At 44.6% G+C, this 20,831-nt stretch overlaps 2 protein-coding genes across 4 annotated transcripts in view; both read left to right on the top strand.

Moving 5' to 3' along the window:
- The first annotated feature begins 908 nt into the window (after positions 1–908).
- LOC141960824 (torsin-1A-interacting protein 1-like) lies at positions 909–13,088 on the top strand. Its single transcript, XM_074906946.1, has 7 exons — positions 909–1,086; positions 1,126–1,278; positions 1,589–1,657; positions 5,410–5,529; positions 6,847–6,903; positions 9,441–9,500; positions 10,532–13,088. Exons 1-7 carry the CDS (start codon positions 909–911, stop codon positions 11,332–11,334), a joined length of 1,440 nt encoding a protein of 479 aa, XP_074763047.1. The 3' UTR covers positions 11,335–13,088.
- A 4,853-nt stretch (positions 13,089–17,941) lies between these two features.
- Positions 17,942–20,831, top strand: part of CEP350 (centrosomal protein 350) — a 76,971-nt gene continuing 74,081 nt past the window's right edge. For all 3 annotated transcript variants that reach the window (XM_074906944.1, XM_074906945.1, XM_074906943.1), the window contains exon 1: positions 17,942–18,097. The gene's annotated coding sequence lies outside the window, so the exon portion shown is untranslated. The remainder of the gene's footprint in view (positions 18,098–20,831) is intronic.

Raw genomic sequence — 20,831 nt, 5'->3', positions numbered from 1 at the left:
ATACTGCCATTACAGACGTCAGTATCATCTTCCTCAATCATGTTCCTTTCAGTATGCTGAAATCCTTTACAATTTACAAGAGGCCCTGCATTTGCTTAGGAACTTGTTTCCAAACTGGTCCTCGACTGTTCTGTAAGTATCTGTGTGGCGGTTATAGAAACGTCCACTGTCGAAGATGGGAAAACCAGGCACATACAGGCGCGTCGCCGTTTTGAACACAGCCCTCGCGCATGCTACGTTTCGTTTCGGTAAACAGCAACCGGACCGTGCGGGCACTTTGTCCAAAGGCGGCGAGGGACACCGGCGTGCAGCTGGCCTGCAGCGGCGGGGCCGCGGCGCCGTCTCTCCGCGGGAGGCGGGCAGCCCCCCCTCTTCGCCCCCCGCCCTGGGGCTCAGCCCATCCGCCCGCCCTGGCAGGCAGGGGGCAGCGCCCGGGGCCTCGCGGAGGGTCACCCGAGAGGGTCGGGGGGGCCCCCGCCGGCTGCTCGAGCCCCTGCCCGCCGCGGCCCCGCAGGTAGGGGAAGAGAAACCGCCTGTCGCGGCCGAGGCGCCTCGCCCAGTCCCCCGGGCGGCCCTCCTGCGTGAGCGCGGCCGCGGGCCGAGGCCCGCCCGGAGCTCGCCGGGCCCGGCCTCCCCTCAGGGGCCGCCCCCGCGGGGCCCCGCCGAGCCGAGGGGAGGCCGCGGCCGAGGGGGGCGGCTCGGCGCGTCGGGCGCTCCCTCATTTTTTTCACTGGAGGGCAGCGTCGGCGCTAGACAGGGCCGCGGGACAGCCGCTCCCCGGCGCTCTCCCGGCCTCCTCCCGCCGGGAGGCAGCGCGGCAGCGGCGTTGGGCTCCGGCGGCGGCGGCGGCGGCGGCTCCGCTCCCTCAGCGGGGGGCAGACGCGGGGGGCGGCGGCGGCGCGTGGGCCATGGCGGGCCGGCCGCTGTACCACGTGACGCCGCGGCGCCCCCTCCGCGCGCGGGCGGCGGAAGTAGCGTCGGGCGGTGAGACCGCCCCGCGGTGCGGCCGGCGGGAAGTGAGGTTCGCGGAGCCGCCTCCGCCGCGGGAAGGCGGCAGCTTCGGTCCCGCGCGGCGCGGCGCGGCGGGCGGACAGGGCAGGGGACGGCGGCGGCGCGGGACGGCAGCAGGCAGGATGGTGGGGGGCGACGGCGGTCAGGCTCCGCCGGACGCCACCGAGCTGAAGCGCAGGCGGAAGAGCCCCCGGTTGTCGGCGGCGCGGGCAGAGGAGGCCGAGGCGGAGGCCGCGGCTGAGCCCGGCCCCGGAGAGGCGCTGGAGGGTGAGCGGCGCGGGCGGGCGCGCGCAGCGCCCCGCGGTTGCGGGCGCGGTGGGGCAGCGCGAAGTGAGGCGGGCGGGCCAGCTCCTTCCCCGAGGCCGCCCGCCTTGCCTGCGGGACTGGGAGGCAGCGGCAGTCCCGGGGGTGTGTGTGTGTGTGTGTGTGCTCTCCTGGACAGCCCTGCTGGCTGAGATGTTCCAGTGAGCCTGGAAGGGGTGTTCGGTGCTCCTGGAAGGCCTGTCAGGCTGGAGACGGGTGAGCTTGAACGGAGCTGCCCGGCCTTGCCGCGCCCTTCACCTGTTTCTCGTTTCAGGAGAGCAGCATCGCTTTGGGAACGCAGACTCCTTGACTCGCCCCCCTATAAAAGCATGTAGGTCCGCAGGTAGGTTTTAACTCGGAGAGGCTGCTGTGTGCACTGCTTGCAAATGTGCTGAAATGCAGAACACTGGAGGAAGCGGTGGTTTTGGGGATTTAACTCCTTTGCAGGTTTTAGTGTGGTTCCAGTGTACAGGTGAGGAAATCCCGCTGCCCTTTTTAGGCAGTGTATGAAAGATGAGGAGCGCTTCTCTGCCTTCCAAAAGGATCGATGTGTTTAGAGCACACTGAAGCCCTTAGGTGGCTGTTTTACCTTGTGTATTGCTTGGAATAGTACTTTGTCACAGCATTAAAATGGGGAATAAGTGATTTTGTTAACAGTAATCGTTTTTTAAAGGCCGAATTTAAATAAAGTGTCTTGAGTTGCTAATAGATTGCTGTAAGACTGCTCCATGCAGTGAGCAACACTGCTTATGAAGAAGTGTATAATTGGGGCTTGCCTGTCCTTTCTCTGAAGCACCAAGCATGCATCGGGACTTGCTCTGAGACACTGGGCTGAACAAGCTGCTGTGTTAGCTTTGTTGCACCTTCTTTTTTCTTTAGTTGATGAAAACTGTATCCCCGAAATTTTAGAGGGATGCTAACTTTGTATAATACAGTTACATGGCTTTAGCCTGTCATTCTGTCAGAAAACTTCAAGCATATTGTATTTCCTTCCATTTTAGTTTGCAGCTCTATTTTTAGTTGGTCTGTATACATCACTAGTATGTGGCAATTCTCGTATGGATGAGTTGGGCCAGCCTGAGACAGTTCCCCATTCCCATCTGTATTCTTGCAACAGGGCTGTCACCGAGCTCTTGTTATAACTGTGGTGCGTGGCCCTAATTACATGGCACTGCCCTTAGAAAGGGCTGCCAGTGTTACGTTTCAGAAGCAGAATCTTCAGGAGGTGTGGAAAAATCTTATCTTGAGGGAGGAAGAGAGATTGTGAGTATTTCTTTGGGAAAGTACAAAGTTTATCTGTGAAAAAAGCTGTGGGAAGCTGTTACTCCCACACGATGGCTAACAGGGCACTAATGTGTTTAGTAATATAAACGTAGCTGAGTTGCTTTAGGAGGTACATCTGAGTGGTTTTTTTTTTTAGTGTAGATGTCTCTCAAAATGAGGCCGGGGCAGGGTGGGGGAGAGATGCCCTCCCCCAACACTCCAAACTCTTTAACAGCGGTATTTGATTATAGTTACAACACGCGTAGAAGTATGATGTTAAGAGACCTTAATGATTTATATAGAAGCCAAGGAGTAATTTTCCCCCTCTTGCAGCCCTCCCACCCATAGCTATGCAGAGTTTAGGGGAATGCAAGGTCTGAGGCAACAGGACAAGCAGGGTGGATTTTTATAAGGATGTAATTGTCGTACTTCTCTGAGAGCAGAATGAAAGCAAAACCACAACTTGAGAAACTGGTTTCTGGCTTCTGCTTAGAGGTTTTAAATATAGATTAGGGAACTTGCTTCTAGAGCTAAAAAGCTTTAAGAACCTACAAACTTGCATCAGGCATCTCCTAGATCAGCGATCTAAAGATACATGCTAGCAATCTCCATTGAAGTCGTCTTAAAATACAGAAGTAGAGTGTACCAGTTAAAGGCAGGCACACTTGGTGGTTTTGGCACTCGAGTTTGTGCTGTCTGTAGGTGCTGTGTAACACTGTACAAGCATGTTGCAGGCTTATCTCTGTGTTGAAACAGACTGAATCCACAGGGATAGATACATACTAAACTTCAAAGAACAAGTTCCACTATGTTAAAATAGTGGCTTTATATTTTGGTTTATAAACTTGTAGTTTATGAATTTGGAGATTTCTAATCCTTTTGATTAAACTGGTGTATGAAATGGGCATAGTAAGAACATCACTCTCTCCTGGTAGGTGACTGAGCATTAGGCAGCTGGCTAGCAGATTGGAGGTGGATTGGAAAATCCTCACTAGCTGCCTGGGAGGCAGGAATGATCCTTTGGGTAGGAAGCTTAAGGCCTTATAAGGAAAGAACAGGTATGTCTGGACTGGAGTTTTATTTATGCACATTTCCAGGAAAGTTAAACATTTTTCTGTAGGGGATGCCTTGCGTGCTGTCTGCTTGCACTAATGTGCTTCCTGTTGGTGATACTTGCTATTACAGAAGGTGCTGATTCACAAGCTGTCTTCATATGAGAAATGAAATAGTATATATTTAAATGTTTCCTTTTTACAACAATTTTTGGGAATGTTTTGAGGGACACAGAGTACTGATTGATGCAAAGAAGGGTAAAGGAATTAAAAAGTAGGGACTGCATGAGTAGCACTCTTCAGATTCATAGGTCTTCTGGTCTTGTGATTACTAGCCACTGCTACTAGTGAGATTTTCCTTGCAAAACCTCAGTACATAGTGAAATATTACGGGTATGTTGTTTGGCATTCCTGAAGATCAAGAAATTTGATGAGGATCTTCATTCTTAGTTTGGTGGGAAATCAGTCACTTAACAGCTTTTTAAGATGCTTTTGAAAACATCGTATCCCACTCTCTGCATGCAAATACTTTACTGTTATACCTGTGACTTAATATCTTAGTTTAAAACTTAGAGTTTTCTCCCTTGTTTGTGTTTTGGGTTTGATTTGTTGTGGTGTTTTTTTTTTTTTTCTTCCTTTGTATGCTTTGCGTACACTGGCATACTAAAGCTTCCAGAATATTTTAGAAAAAGGTTTATGTTTTCTTTTCTTGAAGTAAAATTAATAAACACTAGGTGGCAAGCTGTGTGTTGCCCTCACACATATGGGAAAAGAGCTATAGAAACACATTAAACCCCAGAAGAACCCAGTATTGTTAAAAGAATAAAAGGGTCCAGTGTGAATGTTATAGAGAAAAAGTTTTACCAATTGTATTCTTTCCTTTGTTGTTTCCTCTGTGTATGCCTTTCAGCTTGATTGCTGTGTCATGGTCTCTGTTCTACTGCTGTACTACAGCTTTTATTCCACACCTGAATTTCCCCCTGCCACTCCTTGAATCAGGGCAACCATGGGGTTGCACTTTATCCTTTCAAACCTCTTTTGGTGTTCTGCTTTTGACTGCCTTTCCAGCCCTGACCTTTGCTCTGTCATCTCACAGGGCTTTTTTTCTTTCTAGTTAGTAACATTAACCAGGCTGGGTTTCAGCATCTGAATGGCTGTGTAATTTTGGCAAACAATCTAAAGGTGTTGGTTTAGATTCTTCCTAGCTATCTGAGGGGATTAAGTTAGGAGCATAGGTTCCCTGGATTGTTGTTAGAGTTAATGAAAGAGACACAACTAAAGGATGGCTTGGACTACATGAAAAGGGGACTTAAGTTCTGTATTTGCTTCTCTCTCTTTTCCCCCCTGCCTAATGCTATAGAAGACAACACAATTATTGTTTTTGTGTGCCCAAAGCTGTGGGAAAAATTCTCTTTACTCCCATGCTTATGTATTTAGTAGTTTGCACTGAATCCCTTTAGTGTAAGGCATTTCTTGGCTCATAACATCTGGTGTCTTGATGTCTGTTTTTTTAAGTGGTTTTAAGCCAAGGACTCCTAAAAATAATTTTTTAAAAGTGTGTGGTGGTGTAGACAGCTATATTTTTAGTGAACTCAAATTTACCATTGGCTTTTCAAGTCTTAGTTGCTTTTGCTTACATTTTGAGAAAGTAATTCCTGGGAGATCACAACTTGAAAATCACTGATTTTAGCTCATGTATGTTCTGAAACTATGTCTTGGGCACAAATGATACTGCACCTATACCAATTCTCTTTTTTTTTTTTTTCTTTTTTTCTGACAGGCATTTCTTCAGCTTATTTTCGTCAAGAGAGTCCATTAAAGGAAAAAGCAAAGGCTTATGACAGTAACGAACCCGAGAAACCATCAGAGCATCAACCAAACGTTTATACACTGTTAAAAGGTAACAACACCAGTTTTATCAGTACCATTTCCACGATGTAATAAATGATTGCTTAAATGTCCTGAAATGACATTCTTTCAGTTCTGTTACAAAAGGGGGAGTTGTTGAGTTGAAATCTGAATGGATGAAGAAGTTTAAAAAAAAGAAATAATTCAGGGGAAGAAGTTTTTTAAAAAAGGAAATAATTCAGGGTGCACTCCTGCATATGAGTTAAATTAAAACCGATTGTCGTATGACAGTCATCTGCTTGGGTGTAAAACCTTAAAGTTCAAGAAGGCACAGTATTAAGCTTTGATAAAAAACATAGATCTCTTTTTTTGAAAAGCAAACCAAAAAGTGAATAATATCTTACATGCTTTGAAAACCGTTACAAGAGTGGATCTTTGCCTCAGGCAAAGCAAAACTGTTCTTTTTCTAAAAGTATGAGTTACTTTATCAGGAGGAAGCTGACTGTACCAAGTGATTTCAAAGTGAGGGAGCGCTTTTTGTGTTCATTGCTCAAGACTTTTCTCTTATATTTGTTACAGAAGCAATAGGGAAATACAGTGAGGAAGAAAACATAGGATACTTTTTAGCCCAGCAGAAGATAGTTACCTTACTAGAGATGGTTTCAATACATCCAAATAGATACACTGTATAAGGGAGGTTTTTAGGAGAGCTGCTAAGTGGTCAGAGACTAAGGTGGTGAGTAAGTCTTAATCGCACGGTGTTTGTGGGAGGGCACTGGAAGCAGTTGTGAGCGCAGACTGACAAAACAGACATGAACCAGGTAGCTGAGATGGGCACAACAACACCCCTGTGTCAGCCTGCTCTTTCCCAAGGAGCACATGCAGGCATTTTGCTCAGGCAGCGACAAACACGACCATGTTTGCTGGAGTCCCCCTGGGCTGATAGCTATGTTATAGTGGTTGCTTTACACTGTTTATTTTTGGTTTTTCCCTCCTGCTAAACAGTTTTAGTTTCAGAATCTGGTACCCTCTATTAGCAATCAATTAACGCTGTTAATTTTCCATTCTTTCATCATTATCTCATCATTACTTTTTTTAAAAAAAAGGAAGGCTAATTTTGTGTCATATTGGGAAAAGGAGGGTGAAGGGCCAAATTAAGCCCTTTCTATTAGATAATAGTAGATTTCTCCACCTACAGAGGGGTCCCAGAGGCTGTCAAACAGCACAGGCTTGGTTTGGCAGCACAGCATATACTCTTACCCCATTCTCTGAGGATTTCATAGAAAAAAGCTAAAAGCATGTATGGCTTGTCTGTCATTCCAGCCTCTGATGTGATAACAAAGTTCTTTCATTTGTGCTTTGGTTTCAGAAAGAAAGGCTGACTTCCTTGAGAAAAATCAGGAGCACTACTCATCTACATCACAGAGTAAGTAGAAAACCACATACCTGGTCTTTCTCTGTAATTAAGTGAAAAGTAGAGAATTATTTTCCTTTCCTCTACTTATGGATTTTCTTGTGCCCTGGGACACTGTCTGGGAAGGTAGAAAGGGACCCAGGAGGCAGCTCCAAATGGAAGCTGGAGAAGGCAGCACATTCCAGAGGCAGAGCCCTTCTGTGAGGTTATTCAACTTGCTGACCACTGAAAATGACCCACTGGTGGGGTTTGTTTTTTTCCACTTTTTGAATGGATTAGGAAATTGAGTTGATTCATGGGACAGTCAGTAAGTGCAGAGCATGTACTAGTGGCATTGTGGGGGTGAGCTGAGGAAGGGGACAAAAACTTCACCTTTTGTTAGCAGTGAATGTTAGGTTAGTTTGTACATGTCACCTCCCATTCTAGCCTTTCCCTGACTAGGTGGCTTGCTACGATTTAATTAGTTGTCTTATACTCCTACTGGAGAGGAGCAGCATTTTTCTCCAGTCTGTTCATCTAATGACCTTGTGTTTCAGATTTTTGTCCTTGGTCATCTTTGTAGATTTATTGGTTTGGGTTTTTTCTCCTCTAGGAAGAATATTGAAAGAAGAGAAAATAAAAATCTTCTGAATTCTTAGTAGCCTTCTGTTCTTAATGTCTTGGTGCTGCTTGTTTCTATCCTGAACAGATATAGATAAACAAAGTCTTGTAAATCAGAATTCAATCTGGAGAACCTGGAGGGGGTGGTTCAGGTTGGTTTTTTTTTTTTTTTTTGAAAACCACAGTGCCTTCCGGAAGAGAAGCTTCTCTTGTGGTAGCTGCCCATCTGTAAGACACCTTTGAAAAATTAACTGATGCTGGGAGTTCTCGCTAGTCTGGTACTTTTTCTTTCCTGTGCCAGAGGTAATAGGTGCTGCAGGAGTGACCAGTTGTGTGTTGGGTGAAGAACTTTGGAAAATCACTCTGAAAGCTCTAAGGTGTCTGCAGAAGTTACGCCTTTGGAGTTAGGCAAGACAAACAATTTTCTTGGCCTTCATGCAAATTGTGTTGTAAATAAGGCAAGATTCTTAGGTAGGATAGGATCTGGTTTTAGTCTGTTTATTGAAATATTTTTTCCCCTAGGGTATGAATCACAGCTGTCTCCTAAATATGAAACCTGGTCTTGGCAAACAGGGCTACATTGTAAAATATTGCAGATTTGAGACGATTTTGATCTTTTAACTATTAGAAGATTTATATGAGCGCATTCAGTTACAAGCTCCATGTCTGTGTCCTGTCGGGGTGGGGGGTTGAAATAACAGAATAATGTTGCTCATTATAAGCCAGTTAAACTCCAGCTTAAACCAGACCTGCTTTTAGCACCTTGTGTGATTACACTGATACAGAAACAAGGTTATAGAATTTATTTTAGTGTTCTCAAAATAACTACTGCAGGGTGTGTTTGTTCAGTTTATTCTCAATAGTGCCATTGACAATATCCTTATTTGGTTATACATTATTAAAGAGCCTTCAGCTTTGAACCGGTTGCTGTCGTTCACAAGAAGCCAGAAATTCTCATGTCTTTTTAATTAACTGACTAAATGCTAAAAACATGCTGACCAGTAATTGCACTGTATGTATTCATACTGGTCTCTTGGGAAAGTTGTTCGTAACACTCCTTTACGGTTAATGTCTCTTGTACTTTGTTGTGTGGGCCCATTTAAATAAAGAGACCAAAAGTATATTTTGAAGTTGAAAGCTTGCATTTTGCTTTAAAAGCACAATTCATCCCAAGAAACTGACTGCTGATGAAGCAGACCTCTGACCCAAGCTAGACGGAGAGACGATATGAGACTACGCCTTTAACATATCGCTTTCCTCTTGTTACTTTTATCTTGCATGATGTTATTTTTCTAATAGGTGTGTTAATTGAGCTTCCATTTTTCTGTGCCTCAGATTCTTGAGTAAAATCAGGAAACTTAATTGGGACATGGGATTCTTGTGCAGAAAATAACAGGTTGTTAAATCTCTGCCATTTTGTCATCTAGTACTTGAAATGCCTCTGATTTTATTTTAATAACTTTTCAAGAGTTAAAAATCTTTGGGTGTGATTTGTGATAGGTTGGGGGCTTGTACTTTTTATGCAAGATTGTCAAGATGGCTTAAGAACTGACATTTGGCAGATAGCGTAGATGGAGGGATGGTCTGCCAGTTGAATGGGACTTCTCAGGCTAGTAATAGTGGTGAAAGTACCATTTTCCTTGTTCAAGACCAGCTTTGCTTGAGTGCAGGAGGGTGAATGTTGCAGAAAAGGACAGAAGGCCCCACACCTGATACAGCCCTACCTGGGATGAGGTCACAGCTTCGACAAGGTGTTATGCAAGGGTGCTTTGTTAACCTTCCTGTAAGCTTCATAGAATTTTGTATGTAAAAGCACAATTAAGAACACCCTTTCATTGAAAATAATGCAGTTTGGCGATTTCAACTCACTGCTAAATTCTCCGCTGGAAGATTGGTTATAATTGTTGTCTTAGTATTCTTCTCATGTTCCTTTCTTAATCTCTTAACAGGCAGAAGTAAATTTCGAGATCAGTCCAGTATAGGGAAGGAGTCACAGCCTTTGCCCAAAAGTAAGACTTCTGCTTTCACTTCTGTTTTGTGCTTGTGTTACATTTAACCATTTTCATGCCTGTCCAAGTATTAAATTTCCTGGTAGCTGGTGTTAAACTGAGGGTCCTTGCCAGAACAGATGGTTTGCTTGCTAGGGCATGTGTTTTCAGCACTAAGGAAGGAAGGGTGTTGTACAATAGGTAACGTTGCCACCTGAATTAAAGGTCTTCCATCTGTAGTGTTTACAATATTTGCTGCAAGATTAAAACTGGGGCAGGCCTACTGGTGTTCTTATTTACCAGTTGTTGTGTTGCTGTCCTGGTAAAAGTTAGGTTATAAAAAGGTAGTGTAAGGTATACAGTTCTTTCCTGTTTCCAGGGAGGTTGATATATTTTGTCACTGATTTTACTGGGAACAGAATCAAGCCTTATGCTTGTAGCATGTCACACAGCTGTTAATTTAACTGTTCAAATACTAAACCAAACCAAAATATCTGATATTCTCTGTGCAGTTTGCTGTGTGTACTCTTTGTAAAGCTGACTGATCCAAAGATCACAGATGTTTTCTGATAGTGTTGATCACCAGCGTTTGAGATGCAAATACTACTGTAGATACTTGTTTTATCCTTAAGAAGATAGGGAGGAGAAATAATAACACAGAAACCATTTTGGTGATACCAGGTTTTTGCAGAGCCTAAATATAGGAAAAAGCTTGACCTTCTTCAGAACCATTTAGTTTGGATTTGATTAAATAGAATGGAGTATTGATAAACTTTCAGAACAGCTCCTTTTTCAGAAGAATGTCCAATTTCTTAGTCAATCTGGAAATGTGTAAAAATGTCTTTTTTTAATGCTGTCACTTCACTTAAGTTGCTAAAGAAGTTCAAAGCTGTTGTGTTTCTTTAATGAGAACATCTTTATGCTCTTCAACTGCTGTACCAGTAGCTTGAGATTGGGACAAGTTAATTGATTTCTACTTTTTCCTCTCACTTGTTGACTTCTGATTACTTTTAAAACATTGTTTTGTCCCTGTTTGCTCCTCCTTTCTGTAGATGATGATGAATCGCAGAGTGGATTTCACAAGAGCTGGACTTTGTTACTGGTTCTGTTAATTAGTGTTCCATTGCTTTATGTCCTGTGGAGTGGAATGCCAAGTCTTCTAGATGCAACTTTGTCAAGTAGAGATACTCAAATTCTGCAAGCATTTCGGGCCCGGATGAAGAAACTAAAAAATACATACCAAAGTCAGGACCCCAGTCTGTGGAAAAGAACCCATGTGTTCCTTGAGAAACATCTTAATGCTTCCCATTTGCATTTGGAGCCAGCCATCTTACTGTTCGCAGCTGGCCAAGAAGCTGAGAAAGCGCTGAGGTGCTTAAGTAATGAGATTGCTGATGCTTTTGCCTTCTCCCAAAATGCTACTACAATCAAAATTAATGGGGCAGACAAAGCCATATTGGATAGTGACGTCGTCAAGCTGGAGGTAGATAATGAGCTCAGCTCTGGATTCAGAGAAGGCAAGAAGGTAGCAGTGGTGCATCGATTTGAGTTACTGCCTGCAGGCTCCACCTTAATCTTTTACAAATACTGTGACCATGAAAACGCAGCATTTAAGGATGTGGCTCTTCTGTTGACAGTTCTTCTGGATGAGCAGTCGCTGAGAAAGAGCTTCACTTTGCAAGAGGTTGAGGAGAAAGTCCGGGATTTCCTCTGGGCGAAGTTTACGAGTTCAGACGTTCCTAGTTCTTATAATAGCATGGACACAGATAAGCTGAGTGGACTGTGGAGCCGTATATCTCATCTTGTGTTGCCTGTTTGGCCTGAAAAAGGCCTCCCTGCAGAGGGATGCACATAAAGTTACTTGGACAGGACTTGGGAAGGGAGGAAGACAGAAAATGTATGTTGCAGTGGCTGAACAGGGAAGAATTTATTGCAGCTGCTGAGCTCAGGCAGAGTACAGTCCTTTCTGTGCATAGGAATTCCACCAACTGGCAGGGTTGTTTCTGCTGAAGTAACTGGGTCTTCTCTAAATCAGCTGCAGAGTGTAAGCAAGGAACTTGCTGGTTGTTGGTAAGGTGTGTTCAGTGACTTATTCAGGCTTGGTGTCCTGGAGCTGAAAGTAAGTGTCCGCTAGTGCAGAACCACTCCTCTTGCTTCTGAAGCTGTCTTGGTGCACTGTTGGCTTTGCTATGAGGATCCTGTTCTGGTGGTGCATAAAGCTGGTAGCTCGTTTGACAAGGTGACAGGGTGGAAAAACAGCACCTTCATCTGCCAGAATTGCTTACTTCTAACATGAGAAAAAACATAAACTGAAAATGATGATAGTGATGTGAGTCTAAGCACAAGCTTTTTCTTGTTCCATCTGATTACAGCATGGATGTCAAGCTGTCTCTGGTGACTTCTAGAAATGGCAAAATTGCTTGAAAGATTTGTGACTTGTAGGGAACCTTTCCACAAACATTTCTTCCTTAAATGAGCCTGCCCCAGACAGTTCTGGAAGAGTGAGAAAAGCAGAGGTACAGAGGATTGCTTAATGTTAGTAGTACTGACATCAGTTAAATAATCCTTCAGCACCTCTTTGCCTTGCTGCTTCCAGAAATTTTCTGTTCTTTGTCGAAGTTCTGCAAGTCTTAAAATCTGGGGAGGAAATGATAAAATGCCAGCTGGGTGTACGCTATCTTCTTTCCAAACAAAATCTTAGGAAGACCTAGGTTATTTCTCATTTTAATAAGGTAATTATTTTTGCATCAAGAGAATTTATTTATTTGGGGTACTTGGTATCCTAGAAAAATAACCTTTCTTTACGTGTCTGCGTATAACCTGCTGCTTGCTCTATAAGCTTCTAGTGAAGAACAGATTTGCAATGCATGTTTTTAAAATATATTTTTTTAGTGTGCCTCAAGCTGAGAATCCCCCACACCAGACTAAAAACATGTACTTTTTTTTTTTTACACAAAATAGAAACAACATTTAAAAAATAAAGAGAATTGCAGCACTTCCATTTCATTGCTGTTAGTGTGTGCTCTTGAACTATTGGTTCATGTGCATTTGGTTTTATTGAGTATGAAGGAACATGGGAATACTGGTCTCAAATTAACAGGATGTTTTCTTGTAACAGCTGAGACATTAGTGGCTCTTGGACCCATCCTTTATGCAGAAGCCCCTTGAGCTGTCAAATGTCCTTCTTAGCCAGGAAAACTTATTGAAGCTTCTGGCTTCTTTGTGCAAGCAAAGGTCTGGGGTATTAAGTGGAATGGACCAATTTGCAATTTGCAGTTTGAGACGCAGAGCTCTGGTCATTTAACCTAGGGGTGGATTTGTTCTAACCACTGAGACCCAGCAATGGATAGTGCTTTTTATTTTAATGGGAAGAAATATAAACAGTGTAAAAAGACATGGAAGTGCTGCTGTTCTGAGTGATTAAGAATAGCTCAGGAAGGAAAAGACGGCATTTACATTTTGGACATTTCACTGGACAAATTTTTTTAAAAAAAAAAACCAAACCAACTGTGACTTATTTCCAAGTGTGTCCTGATAGTATATTTGTATATTATGTCAAGTATTTTAGTGATAATTAAAAATAAATATACTTGTTTGTTTTATAAGCTATTTTAAGATTTACTTACTGAATTTAAGGTGGTCAGAGTCTTTTTTTTTTTTTCTTTTTTTACATGTTTAAGATTGTTCATTTTACCTTTGACCAAATACAGATGGCTACAAAGTTTAGAACTTTTAAGAAACTTGTGTGGGGTGGTAGATACTGGGGTGCAGATAATATCAGGGCTTTTCCCTAACAGGGAATATTTGAGGAAATTTTAATAGCTCTGAATTGGCTTTTACTTGGTGTTCTTTTACTAATTCCTCAGTTCTGATTTCAGCTGGAACCAATGGTAAGATATGGTTCACTTGTTTCATTAGTCCGATACAAGAGTCAGCAGCTGACAAAAGGGATGACTTAATTCTTGTTCCACTCCTAGCTGCATGTTCCTGTACCTCTGCTGTTGCAAACTAGTGCACCGTGAACTGACTGGAGGGACAATCTTACTAAAAACTAGCTTAGAAAAAAAGAGGATATAATTAGCAGAATTGGCAACCACAAAAAAAGGACTTAGTTATGACATGAAGGCAGGAGATTCCATACTCTTAAACAATTCAAACATATGTATTCCAGGTTATTTTCTGTTTCTAGGACTGCTCCCCCCAAGTTATGGGGTATTAAGGAGCTATGTTCCCTTGTTTCAAGACAAAATAGGAAGGCGCCTGGAAAGTAAAGTCTTAATGCTGTGCTAGACAAAAGAGAATCACTTTCTCTTTTTTTTGGTAATTGTAGGGAAGGTGAAGTTGTATTTCCAGTTATATGGTGTGTTGCTTAGTCTGGAAAAATAAATGAAAAGCAAAATAGCATACACAGTAGCCCCTTCTGGAGGCAGTGAAAGGCTCAGGATTAGAAGGCTGTTTCTGCTCTTGAAGTAGTAGGTCCTTTTTTGTAGCTGTTTATGGCTTTGTCCTTAAAAGGCTGTCATTAAATATCTACAGGTACTTAATGCAAATCTCATTAACTCACTCTTCCTCAACTAGAGGTGAAGAGTAATGTCTGTCTGTCTTGCTCACAGACAGCTGATTACTATCCTATAATTATTTCATTGCCTGCAGCAAACATAGCCATTTGATGTTTTCCAAATTGTAAAATACTTTGGCTTCTTCTAGAGAAATCTCACTTCTGAAGTTGAACTGTCCCCAGCTGTCAGCAGAGCAGCAAATTAAATAGTGTGTGACAGCAAAAATGTGCTTATATAGAGCAAAAATACCAGGTCTGGTCTTGGAACTGCGAAGGGGATGTTTCTTGTTCTGTGGGCTCACAGCATACAAACTTTGGGGAGATGAACACACCAATTTGCAGACAAAATTTCCAGCACTCTGCAAACTGGACTGGAAAATGTAGTCAAACTTGAGTGCAGGTTGTGAGCAGACACCCGCAGCTGGTGAGAGCCCCGTTGTAGGTGGCCAGCACAGGTGGAAGGTGGAGCTTGGCCCCTCTTCTGCTACTCCTGCTGTGGAGGAGGGCAATACCCTTTCTGCCTTAAGCAGTGGATGTTGTAAAAGGGACCTAGAACAATGTGCAGCCCCGTCTGTTGTTACCTTGTCTTTCACACCCTGCTCTGAGTCATGTTGCACTGAGACTGGAGTTTGGAGTGCGCTAAGCGGGGTTGTTAAAAGGACTAATATTTCCTCCCATTTTTTCACACCAACATTTTCTCATTTTTCACAAATTAAAAAGGTCATGGTTTCTGTATCTTTTTTTAAAAAAAAAAAAATGCTTGTTTTGAACTAACTGATTCAGCTCAAACTGAGTGCAGAAGACAAGGTGAGCTCCATGTTAAGGTGGGCAGCTAATGCACCATCTGCAATGCAATCACCAGCGTGCTGTATTTAATAAGAAGAATCTGGTTTTGGAGGTGTACAATGATACATGAACAACTGGCCAGATTCTGTGATAAGACCCTGTAGCACAGCTGGAAAGCAGAAGTGATTGCTTTATTTTCTAAGCCCAAATCACGTAGAGAACAATTTTCCATGCATTGTTTCTGCTGCAAGACAAACTACAAAACTGTAAGAGTATGGAGAAGGTGGGGGGTGTTCCTGTAGTCCTCACAGCTGTCCTGTCTCCTGTTTTATTGTCAGCTCCTGACAGTAGGATTTATAATTGAATGCCTGGACAACCTCATTCCATGTCCAACAGGTGGAAGCACCCTTCCCCAAATTCCTCTGTGGCTTTTGGGAGCCATGTCAGTCAAGGAAAGGGGGGAGGGAGTCTGGGGGCTTGAGCCGATCTTGTGGCTGCAATAGCCAGCTGCCCCTTTCTAATTTTAGAAGGTGTGTGCAAGAGTAGTATGGAGTGGAAAACTTTCCAAACCTCTCTTAAAGCTGTAATACCCAAGTTAGCCCCAGATGAGATTGTGGCTCTTTACTTTTAATTTACTATCTCTCTCCATCCACCACTTCCAGTGCTTGGGCAGTGTTTTCTGCGGTTACCTCCGTTGCTTTGCAGTTTAGTGAGCAGTTGATCAAACTGGAGTGTGTTCAGTTCTTCCTTTTCTCGCAGCTGTGGCTATTTGCAGGTAAACAGTTTCTTTATTTCTAATTTCATAAGATGATTGTATTTTCTGTAATAATGTCTTTCTCTTCTCTTTTTGTGTGATGTTTCCCTGTCAGAGCTTCCTGCTCATTGGTAGGGAATCTTCGAAAAAGTAAACCTAAGTTTTACAATTAAGTTCCACTGACAGATACAGAGAATAAATAGAAGCCATATAGAAGCAAAACCAGTAGACGAACATTGCCTTTTAATTTCATTTGACTGACTGAAAGTAAATGATTTTCATGTTTGAAAAATCTTAATGTGATGCCTTGTTTGCCTGAAGATGAAAAGGAGGAGCATGAAACTAGATTAACTGCTTCCAAGTAGAAAAGAGAAACTATGTTTAAAAGCATAATTAAAGAGGTAGTGCATTACAAAAGCGCTGAATAATTTAAATAGACTGCCAATCCAGCAATATTAAGCAGTAAATTTAAGCAAACATTAGGTGATGACAGGGAATGTCATAATTTAATTTGCCCTAGTCTGAGATCAGGGCTCCCATACACTGTAGTAATACTGTTTTCATTGATGGAAATTGTCATTATTATCATTATTACTTAGTCTTCTGCATTTGGGAGGAGCAGGTTTTCTCTTTGAGGACTCGGGAGGGAATTAGGCACTACTTACCAATATATTCCATTGGAGCTGTGTTCATCTTCCGGCTGTTCACCTATTTTTTCCCCCATCTGGCAGAACAGTCGTTTTTGAAGGTTTAAACATCTCAAGCTTACCTCTTGTTTCAAAGGAGGTATGCTTATGATGGAAAATATACTCTGTAATTAGTTAGTGCATATAAAAGAGCCAAATGAAGGTTAAATGGGTATCCTGTAATTGTGACATGATTAAGTTCTGTGTGTCCTAAGCTTTGCAGCTGTAATGGTCTCTCAATGTTTAGGGTGTTTTTGTATGGCGTTCCCATACTGGAGTAATTTACATGCAAGATGTTGACCATTTGCAAGAGGAGGGGCTATGTAAAAATAGTTTAATCCTTTTGGGTTAAGAAAAAAGGGTGAAAAAGAAAGGTCTAGTAGTTTGATTCTGTAGTGATTGGGGTAGATAACTCTCCACCCCCATGCTCCCCCAAGAAATTTGGCATCTGTAGTCAAACAATTATGCTAATGACTGAAAACCAGACTCGGATGAAGTTGTAGACAAGCCCCGAAGGAGACATTCCCAAAATAACTGCAGGAAGCATTTTTTCCCCGTTCTAAGAACTTTCCTTCTTCAGTGGAAATAATCGTTACAGCTGGATAACATCTTAGACCTATTTTTGAAATGTGGGTGGTTTTAATGCATCTTTGGGGTGGAATCTATGCAACAGAAGATGGTATACTAACATTCTTCCGGGTTTATAATGGCTTAAAAGTGAAATTAAACCAGTGGTATGCAGTCATCCCTGTGAAGTATTGCAAATGTTGTTTATTTAAACTTAAATTTGGCAACTGGGAGACTCTAATCAGAGTTGCTTTCATTTTGCAAAAAAATTAAATTATTTTTATAAAGATGACTTAGCTATGAATACAAATGACTAAAAGTGCCCTAGTTTCGACTGGAGCTGCTTCAGGAATGCCAGCATCAGCGTTGGCACTGCTCTGCAGCAGTGGTTTAATAAACATTGCGAAGTCCCTGTTCTTGCATCAAAACCAAGAGCTCTGCCACAGCTCTTTATTCTTCCACGATTTGCATGTGGACTGAACCGGCAAGTCAAGCCTGCACAACCGTGGAGGAGTGGGAGGGGAGGGATGCTTTGAGGAAAATACTGGAAAACGTTTTTCTGAGGTCGAGGCCTTGGGTCTAGCGCCCAGAGAACTGTGAGGAGTGAAACCTCCCCGAGCCCGGGGGGTGGCGGGAGGCCTGGCCGGGCTGCCCCGCCCCGCAGCCGGGAGCCGCCGGCGGCCGCCTCGCCCGGGGCCGGCCGCACGCTGCGTGGACTTCCCGGGCACCATGAAAGGTGTGCTCGGCCGGCGCCGCCCTCAGCCCTTCCCGCCGCCCGGGGTGCAGCTGCAGCGCGGCGCCGGGGCCGCGACGCGCTGGGCCCCGCTCCTCGCCTCAGCCCAGCCTCGGCTTCAGCAACGTAGGCGGGCAGCGAAGGTGCCCCGGGGGCAGCCGCGCCGCCCCGCTGTCCGCGGAGGCGGTGGGGCAGGGCGGGGAGGCCGTGCCGCACCCAACATGGCCGCCGCCGGGGGCGAGGCGCGGGCGGAGGGGCGCCGCCATGTTGGGGAGGTCGGCGGCGGGCCGGTTCTCGCGAGACGCGGCGGGTCTCTCCCGCCCTGCCCCGCGCCGCCGCTCTCGCCGCCGCCGCTCCGTGTCAGTCGTTGGCCGGTAATGGCGTCGGGCTGGCGCTGTTGAAGGGGCTGCGCGCCGGCGGGCAGCGGGGCCGAGCTCGGGGCGCCGCCAGCTCCCGCCGCCTTTCTCTCTGCTTCTGCGGGATGTGCCGGGACCTGCCCCCGGGCCGGCGGGCGTCGATCGCCGCCGCGACCAGGTGAGGAGGAGGCGCCGGGAGCGGCCCGTGCCGCCGCCCCAGGCCGCGCCCGGCGCGGAACAGCTGGCGACTGCCGCCCCGCTGAGGGCTGGGCCCTCGGACGCGGCGGGACCGGCGGCGGAGCCGGCTTCGGCCGCTCGGCTGGCCCGGCCGGCGGCCCGGGGTGCCGGCGGCGCTGCCGACTGTCACTTGGCCCGGCCTCCGCTGGCGCCGCCGCCGGGCTCCGACGTCCTCTGCTTTACCCATCTTACCGTGAAGTGTCTCTCCTAGTTTTAATTTGTTTCCTACTGCTTATTGTGTTAGGGGGTAGCGGGGGAAGGGAGAGGGTAGGGGAGCACTAGTTTTACTGTTGTCTTTTCGCCTTGTATGGGAAAACCGCTGAGCCCGGGTTTTTCTGAGAAGCTGTGCTGGCTCCGACTCGCTGTCCGCCTCCCGAACCCGGGGTGGGCCGGGCAGTGCACGACTGTGCCCCGCTCACCTCGGAAACCGCCCCGTTGTGTCGGGACGGGCTTGCGACGGCGCTTTTTAAAGTTTAAATGGTCGCTCTGTTTGTGCTTGGGCTGGGGCTTGCGGGGCTGGGGGAAGAGGACCGGGATCGCGCGGTGTCTGCCCGCGGAAAGTGCTGCTTACATCCCTGGCTAAGAGTTGCCCCAAGCGCTTCCTGCCTTCGTTAGTGCCATTCAGTTGTGCTGGTGTTGGCATAAAGGTTTTTGTACTGGTATGACTGTGGCTTTTTTTTCTCTCAATGCAGTTTTCTGTGATATAATGCCTACTGTTGATGTAGTTTTTCTGGCATAGTTTCTTTTTCTGTCTTTGGGTATAAGCTGTATCTCAGTAGCCAGGCGTCTCTTGGCACATTGTGTACGTGTGTGCATGTAGAGGTTTACGCGTCAAATAGCTTCATTGTGTAGATGAACGCTCCAGTGTCTTGCAGTTGAAAATTTACAACTTGACGCCTCAGTTCTGTATTTTGTCATCTTAAGCTACTTCACAGGGCCACAGAGTGTACAGACTTGAAAACTCATTCGAGGGTCTACATAGTTGTGGGACAACGTGTGTGGAGCTGTAGGCGGTTGGGCACTTGTTTTGCCTGTGAGCTCAAAACGTTCTGCCAGACTGTCTGTGAGGACAGGATAAGTTACGTGAACTGCGTATAGTTCTGGTTGCTACAACAGTTTCATTAGGTAATGCTTTAGATAATTAAATGCAACTGAGGGTGTGGCCACACGAATGCTGTAAACCCTTGAAGGCTTCGGTTTCTGTGAGTGACGCTACCTTAAACAAAGGTAAGCTGCATCCACTAAACACAGCAACTTAATTTATGTAGTAATGACATGTTTATGCAAGGGGCCGGGGTACTGCGGAAATTATGTTGGTGATTGATGTAGATCTGGTAGACTCCCTAGGCTAGGTGTGGTGTTAACTGAAAAAATGGGATTTTGAAACTATAAGACATTTTGTTAGCATGGATTTGTTTTACTAAGCTTACTAAGCTTTGGTGCATAGCTTAAGTTTGCCATTGTAACACTGGGAAGATTTTACTGATATAACAGTCCCAATGTGGATGGTGGCTTTCATGTCTTGAAATAACTTTGATCGTGAACTTGTGCCAGCATAGTAAAAGCATCCCTTAAACGGATTAGAATCTAATCTTGGTATTGCTACATCTACTCTAAAGATTTTGTTGACTTGGGTGGAATGAACTTTCTGCATCTCCTTGCACCCGTCTACCAGGCACACTGCTGGTTTCTGCTAAGAAAATTACATTGTATCAAACACCTATAGATAAAGTCATTAACGTGGTTAGTCTCATTGTATGCCGGGATGAGGCTTCAGTGCTTTAACATCTTTTAATAGTGAGGCATGTGTTTGAAACGGGGAGGATGTAGCGCTAGCTCTATTTTATATTGCTGTACCTATGGCAGTTAAGTGAAGCTGCACAACGTCAGGTTCTGCTTCTGCTTCTCTTCCCCACTTTGACCAGTTCTGGCATTGACCATGCAGCAACCAGATTCAGTTTGATAAACTGGTAGAAAGCTAACCCAACGAAAGAAAAAGTGAGTCAGTTTCTGCTGGGTTAGTGAGTTAAACTGGCTTGTGATGCAGTCAGATGAGCACTGCATCTATCACAGAGGAGTGGCAAGATTGCTAGGGAATGTAGGGAGGAGTATGTACAATCCTTTATCACTGTCAAGTTGCTAAATCTGCTCAACTCTACCTTAGAAATTTACATGAGGAGTGTAACTTTTTATCAGTACAGCAGTGCTGTTTGAACTGTGCTACTGATGTACTTTAATATAATTCATGCTATTCAAACCAATATAAATTGTGAAAATATGAGAACAGTTATAGTGGTATGATAATGATAACAGAAGGGGTTTGGTAGTTGAGTGCAGAGAGAAAACTTTCCCAATACAGTTAATATATTATGCATGTGGCTGGATCAGAATGTCTGAGTGTAAAATTTATCCCTAGATGCAAGTGCTTGGAAGATATATGTGTATCATCATGCTAATGATATAATAGACTTTAATGGACTAGTCGATGGAGAATAAAATTACTTATATGCGTAAGTCTGAAACCTATGCCAATATACCAGGGAAAGAATAGAGCAGGTAAATTAACTAATCAATTATACTAGGTCAATTGAAACTTACTGAACACTGACAGAAATTCTGTCTGTGTTTTAGCTTTGTAAGGACACTTCTTACTGAGGGCAGAATTTCACACTAAG

The sequence above is a fragment of the Athene noctua genome, chromosome 5 (assembly GCF_965140245.1).
Source record: "Athene noctua chromosome 5, bAthNoc1.hap1.1, whole genome shotgun sequence".
Classification (NCBI taxonomy): Eukaryota; Metazoa; Chordata; class Aves; order Strigiformes; family Strigidae; genus Athene; species Athene noctua.
Note: the sequence above shows the minus strand (reverse complement) of the source record. Positions and strands in the feature narration are given on the sequence as shown.

What these genes read in the sequence shown, in the direction of transcription:
- LOC141960824 (XM_074906946.1), top strand. Translation starts at nt 909, where the DNA reads ATGGCGGGCCGGCCGCTGTACCACGTGACGCCGCGGCGCCCCCTCCGC. An exon ending in CCCCGGAGAGGCGCTGGAGG is followed by an intron (nt 1,279 to 1,588) that starts GTGAGCGGCGCG and finishes TTCTCGTTTCAG; the next exon opens with GAGAGCAGCATCGCTTTGGG. An exon ending in CGTTTATACACTGTTAAAAG is followed by an intron (nt 5,530 to 6,846) that starts GTAACAACACCA and finishes CTTTGGTTTCAG; the next exon opens with AAAGAAAGGCTGACTTCCTT.